The 12,893-nt window shown below is 43.2% G+C and overlaps 1 protein-coding gene across 4 annotated transcripts in view; it reads right to left on the bottom strand.

Annotated features, from left to right (window-relative positions):
• Positions 1-1,652: 1,652 nt before the first annotated feature.
• mast3b (microtubule associated serine/threonine kinase 3b) overlaps positions 1,653-12,893 on the bottom strand; it is a 35,739-nt gene continuing 24,498 nt past the window's right edge. For all 4 annotated transcript variants that reach the window (XM_085774663.1, XM_085774662.1, XM_085774665.1 and 1 more), the window contains 17 exons: positions 12,472-12,539; positions 12,124-12,215; positions 11,701-11,909; positions 11,363-11,501; positions 10,954-11,086; positions 10,648-10,813; positions 9,835-9,936; positions 9,458-9,580; positions 9,092-9,204; positions 8,503-8,669; positions 8,095-8,216; positions 7,707-7,907; positions 6,921-7,147; positions 6,647-6,769; positions 6,399-6,535; positions 5,816-6,000; positions 1,653-5,630 (listed from right to left, as the gene is read on the bottom strand). In XM_085774663.1, coding sequence (XP_085630789.1) covers positions 4,537-5,630; positions 5,816-6,000; positions 6,399-6,535; positions 6,647-6,769; positions 6,921-7,147; positions 7,707-7,907; positions 8,095-8,216; positions 8,503-8,669; positions 9,092-9,204; positions 9,458-9,580; positions 9,835-9,936; positions 10,648-10,813; positions 10,954-11,086; positions 11,363-11,501; positions 11,701-11,909; positions 12,124-12,215; positions 12,472-12,539 — 3,401 coding nt within the window. In that variant the 3' untranslated portion in view covers positions 1,653-4,536. The remainder of the gene's footprint in view (positions 5,631-5,815; positions 6,001-6,398; positions 6,536-6,646; positions 6,770-6,920; positions 7,148-7,706; positions 7,908-8,094; positions 8,217-8,502; positions 8,670-9,091; positions 9,205-9,457; positions 9,581-9,834; positions 9,937-10,647; positions 10,814-10,953; positions 11,087-11,362; positions 11,502-11,700; positions 11,910-12,123; positions 12,216-12,471; positions 12,540-12,893) is intronic.

Raw genomic sequence — 12,893 nt, forward strand, 5'->3', positions numbered from 1 at the left:
GCTAGAAAATTGCGAAGCCTCTGGATGATTTTAGTAGCAGTCGCCATGTTGGCTGTTGTGAAGGACACAGGAGCTTCTTCTTCTTTTCCTCCTGTGGTGTGGACACGAGTCTCTCAGCACGTGACTGCCCCCTCCCCCCTGCAGGCCGGAGAGGGAACTGCAGCTGGTCGCCTGTCATAGCCCTACAGTCTATGGTCATAGCAGCACCCACCATCCATCCATATATAGAGACCATAGACTGCATATAAGATAGAGACACAGGTCCATATAATGCATCACACAGTTTAAATAGTTAAATGGAATGGAAAATACAAAGATAAAAAAAACAATCCAACAAGAGTTTGCAATGCAGCTGAATGTTGTCACCTCTGCTGTAATTCTTTATCCAATTCTTTGTTGTTGTTTTTTTGCAAGGGTTCTACTTATTTTTTAGCCAAATATTATTAATAAAAAATGTAGAAGAGATAGTTCAACATTTTGGCATATTCGCCTATTGCCATAATCCAGTGGTTCCCAACCTTTTTTGGCTTGTGACCCCATTTTGACATCACACATTTCTGGTGACCCTACGCCCCCAATCAAGATGCACCAGCTCAGATATTTTCATATGCTGCATTTTATTTGAACTCGATTTATATTTGAGAAAGTGAAAGTATAGAATACTGTTGTTTAAGATTGTGTGTGGTGTTTTAAATCATAATTTAAAAAAGAATAATAATTAGTTAAAAATATATTTTTATCAGTAATTGTTTTGAGTATCAAATACCAGACATTTCAGCCGACCCCATTTGAATTTCAGGTGACCCCACGTGGGGTCCCGACCCCAAGGTTGAAAAACACTCATAGGGGTTTCATTACCATATTTGTTTTCAAGGTAAATTAGCTGTAGCAACTTAGTGTTTCATAGACTAATGTTGGAAATATACAAGTCATGGAGAAAAAAATATTTTACCACAACTGACCTTTTTTAGATGCCTTTTTTTTCTTCTTTTGGCTCATTTTTTCACATCAGTGACAGTGCTACTTTACCATAATGTGTCAGCTAACAGTATGTAGTTTATTAATTAAGCTTTACTTATTCAGGAAGTCTCGTGAAGATCAAGAACAACCAACCTGCAATATCAGGAAGTTCTTGTCAGAAATGCTGAGGCACAAATCAGCTTTTGCTGTAGTTTGTACTATGATTATTGTAGCATGTAGGCTATTGTGTATATAAATATATCTTAGTATGTAACAAAGTGTCTGTGCAGGAGCACTTCCAACAATATTTTCAATTTTGGAGGTGCTCTTTGGATGGGACAGTTGTGATAGTTGAAAAATGTATATCCAAGGCACCTATACTTTGGTCATGTTCAAAAAAAACTCCTATGCTTTTCGGCCACACGCATTCGTCAGGGAGTCACACAGTTTTAAGTTCACAAGACTACATATATCCTAGTATATAGTTAAAATACAATTCCAATGCCTTCTGTATTAGCAGCCATTCATGTCAGATTAATGCATAGAAAGTAAAAAATGTGAGAGGACAAGAAGTGTGACAAAGTGAAACTGTTTATATAAAAAAAACAGATTTACACACATTCCCAGATTTATTTCCACCTGTTAGCATCCAAGAACCCAAAAACAACCAGTGGAGCCCAGCTAAAGATGAGTCAAAGAGAAATACAAAGTTTATTTGTTGCACAAGATAAACACAGTACAGGGCGACAACGCCGGTATACCATGCAATCAAGTATTACAGTTGTGTGCTTGTGTCATGCAGCATGCACTGAACAGAAGAGTCCACAGGAGAACACATGCACATGTACAGCAGTCTGACCCCTAAAAAAAAACAACTAAAAAACAAAAGAGTTTCAGTTTAACACCAGCTGAGAGTGTTGCTTATGCTGACCGGAGGCTGCAGCTGCCACCTCTCACTGCTGTGACATGACACTTTGGACCAGCAGAGATCAGCAGAGCAGCAGCTACATTCACATTTCACAAGAGAAACCAGGTTATTCAGAGAAATCAGGGATGAGCACAGTGCAAAGAAGATGTCCACATGCCGCTGGATGAACCAGGCAGACTGGTACACCACTACTGGTCCTAGTGATGTGTTCTTTACCCATGTGGCATTTTCAAGTACTACGTCGAAGTATGTGAGATTAGCTGAATTTGTTATCCAATAATCTTCCATGTGAATGCTCCTCCTGATATTTCTGTATTCATCCTGCTTCAGCGTTTATTTCCCTGTTAGACAATGTTCTCATCCGGATGTGTACATGTTAAAAAACACATTGCAAACCAGTTTGAATATTTACATAATGAGGAAAACACTGTCGGTTTCTCTAGAAGACCCTGCATCCCTTTGCCCAGCTAAGGAAATAGTTTCTTTCTCCAGGTAACTTCAGAGAGCCGATGGTAACTCTGTTAGTTAAGTGCATGTAAATCAGCTTGGTGCTAAATCAATCAATCCTAAAGAGCAGTTTCAGTGTAGTCCTCTTCCGCGGTATCAAAGAGAGTAGCTTCATCATGTACAGCCACAGGATATAAAATGTTTGCACGGTACATATAGCATGTTTGTTCATTGTAAACAATTCTGTCAGACTGCAAAAAGAACTGAGCCATTCAGGGTTGATCTGTTTCGTGCCTTTTGGTCACATGACGACGGGACCCTGCGAGGTCGTCATCATGAGATCCAAGGACTGTTTTAAGGAGGAAGAGGGAGCTCAAGTCACATCAAACAACAAATCTGATGTTATTTAAACAAAAGACCCAAGAGAAAGTTGGTACAAAAGCCAGAAACAGCAACAGCAACAGCCACTGACAAATAAGACAATCAACCTCGACCTCCATTTCTGTAGTGGAAAACTCTGCAGCACATCCAGACCAGGTGTTTGGCAAAAAACAACCCCCCCAAAAAACAAAAACAGCCCATTCCCACAAGCCAGACTAAAAAAAAATATCCTGGTGCCACAAATCATCATTGTCATTGTGCATATTCTTGTCCTTCAACACATCTGGAATTACACAAAGTTGTTATCAAAATATACAACAATATTTCTACGATACAAACACGTAAAACATTTGTTCGAAGAAGCCCTGGGTTTGGATTCAACGTAGATGTGTCGCCTCTTCGAAACTCAGTTACAAAAAGCCAATGTCAAAATACATTAGTGCACTTCTCCCCAATGTAAACATCACTACACAGTTAATTAAGTAGGAGCAGGTCATTTTAGGCGTGGTGTCTCTCACATGCTCATGGGAAAAAAAGACCAAACATCAGGGGAAAAAAATAAATTCAAAAATGCAATTTCCTGTTCTAAATGTAAAGTCACTTTATGTGAGTTCAAAATGTTTACACAAACAAAACGATATTCCTGTGATTCCCTCTGAAGAAGACATAGATCTAAATTTGGCTGCTCAGTGTTTTTTGTTTTGTTTTCCTGTAAGATGCACGCTTCGAGTAGAACAAGTTATCGCAGCAAGATGCACAGCCATGCTGTTTCAGTGACTACAGATGTCAAAAAATGAACAGGAAGAATTAAAAAAATAAGCAATAACAATATTCGTCATACCTCCGTGACACGGGATTGCACTAACTTCACATCAAGTAGCCACAAACATGAGTGTACGACGACATGCGACATAGAACTTCATTTTTCATGAGATGTTGTCGAGACTGGGACACAAGCAGAGAGAAAAAAAAAAGAACAGATTCTTAGCTTCATGTTGGTTTGAAATAACAAGCAACATAAAAGATTTGAATGGACGTTTCTGTTTTTAAAGATATGGCTTAGAGGACACTGTACAAATATAATGGCACATACTGTAATACCCTTCTTGAGAGGAGGAGAATCCCCCCAGCTGCAAAACTAACCTTATTTGTGCCTGGTAGTTTTTGTTTGTTTGTTTGTTTGAGCCTTGTTCTGAGGCTGAGTGTGTGGACTGCAGGTGTGTGCTGTAGATAAAGACACATGTTTCTCATTGTATGAATTGAGCTTATTCGCAGGTTTATGACGATCGAGATCAAACTGCAGCGATGTCACCACGACTGGAAGCTGGACTGTTCAAATTCGAACACTGAGGGGAAACGACACGCGTTACTAAAAAAAAGAGTTCTCGTACCTTTTGGTCCAACGACAGTTATGCCCAGCATTATCAGACGACTGTGTACCACAACAATTCATTTAAAAATAGACATTTATAGAAAAACATCCAGTCAAAGGACATAAAACCACATTTTATGAATACAAAAATGTTGAGCCCTGGCTACTCAACCAATGAAAACTTCCCTCTTTCCCTGTTTACCAACTCATCATAGTTTACAAATGTAATAAATACAACCAGAACGTCTGCAAATCCTTGAGGCGAGTATTTACAAATTAAAAAAAAAAAAAAAAAAGATTCAAGTAAAATCCTCTCCCACTCTTTTGCAGCCAGACAGGTTTGTAAATGAGTTCCCAGTTTTCAGTTCATCTGGCTCGGATTACAAAGCACCCTCAGAGTTGCACTTGAAAAGATTGAAAGGAAAGAAATGAGCAGAGCTGTGAGCGCTCACTTTCTCAGATTCCCTTTTTGCAGCGTTTCCTTCCTGCTCTCCGTTTTCTCCGTTGACGGTCGGACTCGGAGAACAGAGGGAGTGATTCCCGCGGCCTGAGTGCGGCTGTTGTCAGCGAGGGGACATCCCGCCCGCTGCTTCTGGAGTGATGGAGTGACGTCGATGTCGAACTCGGCTTTCTCTGTGGTTTCCTCGCTGTCTGAACACGGCTCCCATTCGTCCTGCTCCTCGCTCTCCGTCGAGCCCTGCACGGCGATCTGGGGCACCAGGGTGAACCTCCTCACCACCGGCACCTCCAGCTCCACCTCCTCGCTGGTCTGGGGTCCGGTGACCATCCAGGCTGCCCTGTGCTGGTGCGGATGCAGAAGTTGCATTTGTGCTCCAGCCGCCGTGGTGGTCACCGTGACCGTGGTGCTGGTTTTCTCCTCGGGCTCGTCGAAGCTCACTTCCTGCACCGCCTCCTGCTTCTTGAAGGAGTCGCGCCGCTCCGACAGGTTCAGCTTCCTCATCACGACCAGCTGCTCCGATCGTTCGATCCCGGGGTCCCTCAGCCTCTGGCCGCCGATGTAGCCGCCCAGCCTGCTGTGGTCGACCCCGATGTAGGAGCCTCCACAGGCGCCCTCGGCCTCGGAGTCGCCCAGGAGATCGGCTTCGCAGTAAAACGGCACTTCGAGCGTGTGTCTGCGCGGGGCGTATGACTTTTTATCCGCGTGATACACCCCCGACAGCTTCTCGGCCGACTGCACCCTCTTCAGAAGAGGCGACCGGGGCGGCTCGGCGCTGCGGGGGCGGACGATGTGTCTGACGATGGTGGGCGGAGACAGGGTCTTGCCGTGATAACTGTGGAGGCCTTTAGCGAAGCCGGGCAGCGGGGACGGAGAGCGCTGAGGAGAGAGGGGCTGTGTGGAGGAGGAGTTGCAGGCTAGAGGGGAGGGAGGGATGTTGCTGGTCGACTTCCTGCGGCCGACCTTGTTGAAGCGCTGCGTGCTGAGTTTGGAGCCCAGGCCGTGGAGGGAGCTGGGCCGGATGTGAGCGGCGGGAGAGCTGGGAGAGCTGGAGCACGGAGATGTACTCTGAGGGGAGTTTGTTTCTGTGAAGAAGCGCAGTATTTTACCTTTATGAGCACAAAATCAGCACCATAAAAGATATAAACACAACACCATCTGTGGAGGTGTCAAGATTTGGCACAACTGCTAAAGCCTCTATTGATCCTGCTGCTTTTTTAAAATGTTTTTCACTTTATTTTCCACATCAATGACCCTGACGCTGACTCACCAAAGGTCTGATGGTCGGGCGCGGGGCTGCGGCAGGGTGTGGAAGGGCCGGGCGAGAGGCTGTGCGTTGGGGACCCTGGGAGACTCTCACTGGAGGAGACCGAGTGATGGAGACCTGAAGAGAAGCTGCGGCTGCTGTGCATCACCGTGCTCTGCTTGGACAGCTTCTTCAAGATGCTTCGTCGCCTTGGAGAAGAGGAAGAGGAAGAGTCGGATATTTGATGTCTGTGTGTTATAATGGCCCTTATACTGTATGTATTTAGGATGTTGTGAATCTAGTTGGTGTCCTTCTCTTTTTACAGTGATTGATTTTCATTGTAACAGTGTTTTTGAATGTCCAAAGTATTTAATACAGAAGCAATTTCAAAGCACAACAGAGCATAAAGCTGCACCCACACGTATGCTGAGGGTAAATATATATGTAATCATAGTAGTACAAACAGGCTCCTGCACTACAGTTAACAGTTAAGTACCACTAGAGGGAGACAGAGGACTTTTTTCTTCCCAGTTTTCAAACTCACAGAGTAAACAAGAGATGAGTAACACTGCAGAGAGTGAGTAGAAAGCAAACCTCAGATTCTCACCTGTCATAATTGTCTCTCCTCTTGCTCTTCTTGCTACGACGAGCCATCTTGCCTTTGTGCTTGGTCTTGCGAGCAGGACCGACTTTGATTGACGTGTTCTCAAGTGCTATGGTCTGAAGCGCCACCTTGTTGCCGCTCTGCACATTTCAAAAGGAATGAAATAATGATTCATTTGAGCCAGGGAAAAAAGGATGCAACTGTAAAAACGATCAGTGACAACCTGCCGCAGCAGTTGCGAGTCGTCGTACCTTCAGCAGCAGCTCTATCATCTCAGGGTGGACCAGGCCTTGGACAGACTCTCCGTTTATGTGGGTGATGAGGTCACCGGTGCTGAGACCTGCCTGGTGCGCCGGGCTGCCCTCCTCCACACTCTGTTGAAACAGCAAAACAGAGCATGAGAGGAGTTTTATTTGAGCATTACATAACCTCCTTTTTATACATTTATCCTCTGGTGTAGCATCGGCAGAGTAGAAACACTCAAAACAAACAAGGACCAGTTACAAGCTGTGTGTCACTACCCACCGACACCATGTGATGGACCGTGTACACATCGCTGTCACCCATGTAGACCCGTATGGCCTGCAAGGTGAAGCCGAACTTCTTCCCTGAGGTGTGGATGATGATGGGCGGCCTCAAGCTGCCGGTGCAGAGCGACAGGTCCCTGCTGGGCGAGGAGTCGCGGGACGAGGGGTTGGAGGAAAGCGAGCGCGGGGAAATGGGGCTGGGCTGGAGGCCACCAGGTGAGTCATCTACCAAAAAACAAATAACACAAAAACACGATCATTATCTTTAATTTTTCTGACCACATAACTTTAAAGTAACTTAGGTAAGAATTTATTTTGAAGGAAGAATAAATAAGTTGATATAAGTTCAAATTAATCTTCATAAAAATCATTAATATGTTAAATATGTAGTTAAAAAGAGACTGCATTTCATTTCAATTGATCTGAAGTTACATTAATAGATGGACTTCACTACCCAAGATGCTCTAGGAGTAAAAGGTGACCGTGACGTGATTACGTCAGTTTGGTTATGTCTTAGGCGGCCATGCGGTACCTTCTCAGCACACACACGCTGTATGTTTTTCCCCTTTTTTATTAACTAAAGAACGTCTGAATTGAAGCAAAGTCTTGCTTCGTCATGTTTAGTCTATAAGTTGAATCTGCAACAAAGTTTACATACAATTACAGTTTCAGAAGCTCCTCTAAGTGTCAACAAATCTGGTAAATATGGTTTGGTAATCATTGGATTTGAAAGAATTGTGTGTTTTTTTGAGACTTTAAGGCGGTGATGTCGCCCTTTTTGTACCTGTAGTGATGATGAGAGACAGGGCCGAGACAGAGGCTGATTTAGGAACCTTCCCCCCACAGGGAAGCCTCTGTCTGTCCGGTGTCTCCAGCTGGTTGCCGAAGCGTCGCGGGCCAGCTGGTTCCTTGGGGGACGAGTGCTTGGCCCCGGTGCTGTTGCTGCGAATCCTGATCCGACGAAGGTTTGAGACAACCACCTCAGCTGCAGGTAACACAGATTAAAGGGTTAACAGGGGGTAAAGCTCAATTTTATCCCATTAGTTACGCAAAAAACTGTGTCAAAAGTAGTGTTATGTGAGGTCACAGTGATCTTGACCACCACTAAAATCTGTTCATCTTTGGATGTGTGCCCCCGGCTGTTGTTTGCCATTAAAAAAAACATAATTTACCTTCGTCGTCAGTGGAGAGGGCAAAGCGGGGCATCGTCTCCAGGCTGTGTGTGCTGCTCATCACTAGAGGGCTGGTGCTCCTCTCAGACTGGGAGGAGCTGGAGGACGCCCGAGGGCGAAGGCTTCAAGTGGAAAAAGACCAGTAGGACAAGTAAATCAACTGGTGCAAATGTGCAAGTGATCACATCAACACTGTGTTTTGACTGACTCTTGCTTTTAAAAAGATAAGGAAGTAAATGTTCAGAGAGCTTGTAAACTATTCATTTATTCAAGTTTTTGGCAGCATTTCACAGGTAATATAGCAACAAATTGCTGAGTAAGAAATAAGGATAAACCTAAAAGAACTGGAGGAGGAAAATGGAGTGAAATGAGGTTATGATATATTATATTATATTTAGTTGTGCCAACCTGGCCATGCGTCCAGCGTGTCTGCGCTCTACGCTGCCTTCTGCTGGGCTCGGGGAGAGACCGAGTGCTCCCATGTCCCCGCGGTCCTCTTTGTCCTCACTGTGGCTGCGGTCGGAAGAGAAGCTCAGGTTGGACGGTGTTGCCAGGTGTTCTGTGCTGCTGTAAACCTGAGATGATGAAAAACAAAACGAGCAGTTGTGTAAGTACTGAAGAGCTTTCAGATGTTTTGTTTTTTTAATGCAGTGCTGGGATATTGGACGTCCTTCAGTCCACTTTCTCATCCAAAAAGCACGACACTGACACAGGTCATTTCAGTTTCACACCTAACACTAATTAGCTGCACATGCATTTTTTCACACACTGTGGTTTTCAGTTTTTTGATGACTAACACTTTTAAGAGGTAAAATATAAGAGGTAAAATATAGAGGAAACAGACTGTCACATTTTACCCAATACCCATATCATTTTTTTCTTAGCATGTAAACATTGGCTTATATAAGTAAACATTGTAAATATTCATAGAATAAATGCTAAGGTTTCTTTTGCACCAGAGCACTTTTCAAACCTCTGAAGCTCTCGTCCTCCTTACCTTACTGAAACGATGCGACCAGGAAGAAAATTTACTGATTTCCAAGGAAGACTCTTCATCATTGGTTTCCTCATCCTCGTCAGACGCCAAATGATGGTAGCGTTCTGATCGAGCTGAAGACGGAAACAAAAAAAGAAAGAGGAAGAAGTTTATATTTTCCAAAAAATACAGGGATATACAGTCTGTGGTGGTTGTATTTCAGTGATTGTACATCATGCTGTCAATCAGCAGTATTGTACACAGTGCTTATACAGTACAGTAATCTAAGAGGTGCTGTTTTTATTGTGAATGTGAGGGAAGCCTGAGGTCAGGATGTGACTTTGATCAGAAGATATTTAATATAATCCCATGTCAACTGTGACGTACTGTCGAAGTAGCTGGTGTCATCCTCTGCTTCCAGCTGAGGGATGAATTCAGCTTTCTGCCGCAGGAGTCCGTTCCAGTCCAAACCCAGGAAGAAGGGATGCTGTTTGACCTCCGAGGCTCCACCTGCAGCCAGGTGAACACAGGATGAAGTTCAGCGATTCGTTTTTTAAACGTCTTTTCATAGACGTTTCCTATTCAAGTCTCCACTTTATTGCCAAGATGTTTTTCATTTCCCTCATGCTACAACAATCTTGACTTGCATTTTTAATTTGGAAATAACCCATATTTATTTTTAAAAATCAATCTATATTCTTAACAACATTATTAATGCATATGCAGCTTTTTCATGTGGTGGCCAGCAGTGAACTCCACAGTACCAGTTCCCAGTCGGTCGAGGGGACTCTGTCTCAGCAGGCGGGTGATCAGGTCTTGGGCATCAACAGGTAAAGCATCGTCTCCTTCAGGCCAAATTATGTCGTCTGCAAAACACAGAAATAGCAGCCGGTCAGCAGATCAGTATACAGGGTTCCTACACATTTGAAACTTCCAAATTCCATTCTTTTTCCAGACCCTAATTTCCAGACTTCTCGTTAAAATATTCATATTATTTGTGATATTTGAGTAAATAGATGTGCATAATATAAAAAAAGCATGCAATTTATCATTTGTTTTCATTATTCTGAATGTGTATGCCATTATGTAACCAAATAATTTCCTGGAGATTGTAGCTAGGTACAATAGCGCATACAAAATAATTAACCCAAATAACTTCAGATGAGACCAAACCCAGAGAAGTATTAAGAAAAATATATTTCCATATAATAGTTTCCATTTTCCATACTTTTCCAGACCTGGAAATGTATAAAATCAAATTCCATACTTTTCCATACTTTCCATACTTGCGTAGGAACCCTGAGTATATAACAAGTGCATGGCCTCTGCACTATTTATCCAGCATTACTACTATCTATACGTCTGTCTTTTGTTGAAACATATCAAATGTTTTCATGTGGATGAGATTAAACGAACAACAAACTTTGCTCTCATAGTATAAGAAGCAATAATATTTTCCTGAGTTAAGTCCATGCTAGTGGGAAATGTTCATCTTAGAAAGATTCCCACCACTATTTTACAAGTGTTTTAAAGGCCAGATGCATCTTTTTCTATTTTTCCGTCACTTCAGCACTCACCACTAACGACTTGGCCAAAAAGCTCCTCAGGAGTGTCTCCGAAGAACGGGACGCAGCCGACCAGAAATTCATAGAGGATGACGCCCATGGCCCACCAGTCCACAGGCTTCCCGTAGCCCTGTCTGAGGATCACCTCCGGGGCGATGTACTCTGGAGTGCCACACACCTGCACATGCAAACCATCACAGGTGAGTATGGGAAGAAAACATAACCAGCTTCTTCCACAATCATGCCTGTCACAAATTAGCGTCGTTTGTCCTAGATTCATAGAAATGTTTGGTCGTTTTACTTCGGAACTAGACTCACCTGTTTGTCAATAAACTCTCTTGTGTCCTTCTCCATGTGACCCTCGTACAGGTTGGTTGTCATGTTCATCAAACCAATTTTAGACAGGCCAAAGTCCGTCAGCTTGATGTGGCCCATGGATGTAATTAACAAACTGAAAACAAAAAGAAGTTGGTCAACATAAGCAGGTATACTGTATTTGTGCATTTAAATACTAGTAGCCTGAATTAAACTTAAATTAAAGGAGAGGACCGATAAAAGGAAATTGGGACAAATCTGTGCCTAATCATAGAGAGAGCCGTGTCTTAATTTAATGGATCCTAATGAGAAGCAAAAGCAAAGATTAAGGACTTATTCCCACGGTACATTTCTAAAAGAAATGCAAAAAATCTGAAAAAGGAGTGAAATGTGAGGTGCTTTGTGTTCTCACTTGTCAGGTTTGAGATCACGATGCACAATCCCATAGTTGTGAAGGTACTCCAGGGCCAGAACTGTCTCAGCAAAGTACATTCTTGTCATTTCTACTGGCAGCGGGCCCATGTTCTTCAGCAAGTTGGCGCAATCGCCACCTTAACAAAAAAGAAAAACAGAAAACAGTGAAATCAGTGGTGCTACACTCATTTTGTTTCTATTTCTCTGTCTGAGCAACTGAAACTGTTAATCAGGTATGATCTAGCACCATAACTTGTGAAATAAATAATCAGCAATAGCACTCAAACTGAGCCTGAGCCTGTCATAACGTCAGACTCGGCAGCCTCTCATCTTTACCTTCCACATACTCCATGACCATGCAGAGGTGACGTCGCGTCTCAAAGGAGCAGAACATGGAGACAACGAACGGGTTCTCAGCGAAGGTCAGGATGTCCCGCTCCACGAACGCCTGCTGGATCTGGTTCCTCAGGACCAAGTTCTGGCGATTTATCTTCTTCATGGCAAACCGCTGGCGGGTCTCCTTGTGGCGGACCAGATACACAGCCCTGTGAAAAACATCACATCAGACCTGTTAGCCTCGAGTTTGGCGCTTTTTGCACAAGATTTGAGCGTCCCTTATTCTTATTAAAATCATGGCAATATAGACAAGATGCTTTTGCATGAAGTTACCTTTGCAGCAGCCACAGGAAGAGAGGATGAAATGATAGCAAAGAGATATGAAACAATGCTAAAGCTAAAACAATGGACCATCGTTCTTACCCATAAGCTCCATTACTGATGAGTTTGATGGTCTCAAAATCACTTTCAAAAGGTTTCCTCCGAGTGGGTGTCAGTGTCTGCGGGGCCTTATTCTACAGACAGGAAGCAGACGCATGATGCCAGTGGAAGTTAAGAGGGAAACACAGTGAGGGCATTTATCATGGTAGGATTATGACAGTGTAATTAATCCTACAGAGGCTGGCAAACTGGCATGTAGTGTCCTCATTTAATCCATATGTAATTCTGTTTACACTCAGGGAGGGTCTCAAAAACAAATTTAAGGACACAAATGTCTTGAGGAAGTATATGTGAGATGCTTTAAGAATGTTTTCAATAATAAATTCTTACCTCCACATGGACATCTGGTTCAACTGATACTGAAGGAGTGGCTTCATACTGCTCAAGCTGCACCATGTCTAGAAATCAAAGGGAGAGTTGACATCATGACAAGGAATCATTAACTTCCATCACTGACTCATCCTCATCCATCTCTGCTCAGCTCTGTTCACCCATGGTTAAAGCTTAACGCCTATCTAAAGGGCTGTCACGTGAATGTAAATGTTAGTCAGCAGCCTGGGCATATAAATTCAAATTGTCCACATTATTCAGACTGCTGATACAAGATCAATCTACATCCACAGTTTAAGACTTCCTTCCACAGTCTGAACTGCTACTGTTTTGTTTTTTTATTATCTTCTTTGTTAAATGTTGGTTTTTCTAGGACGTCAGCCAAATCCAATATGAAGTGACATCAAATATATGCACACAGT

This window comes from Trachurus japonicus, chromosome 4 (genome assembly GCF_045865225.1).
Source record: "Trachurus japonicus isolate A0001 chromosome 4, Traja_1.0".
NCBI lineage: Eukaryota > Metazoa > Chordata > Actinopteri > Carangiformes > Carangidae > Trachurus > Trachurus japonicus.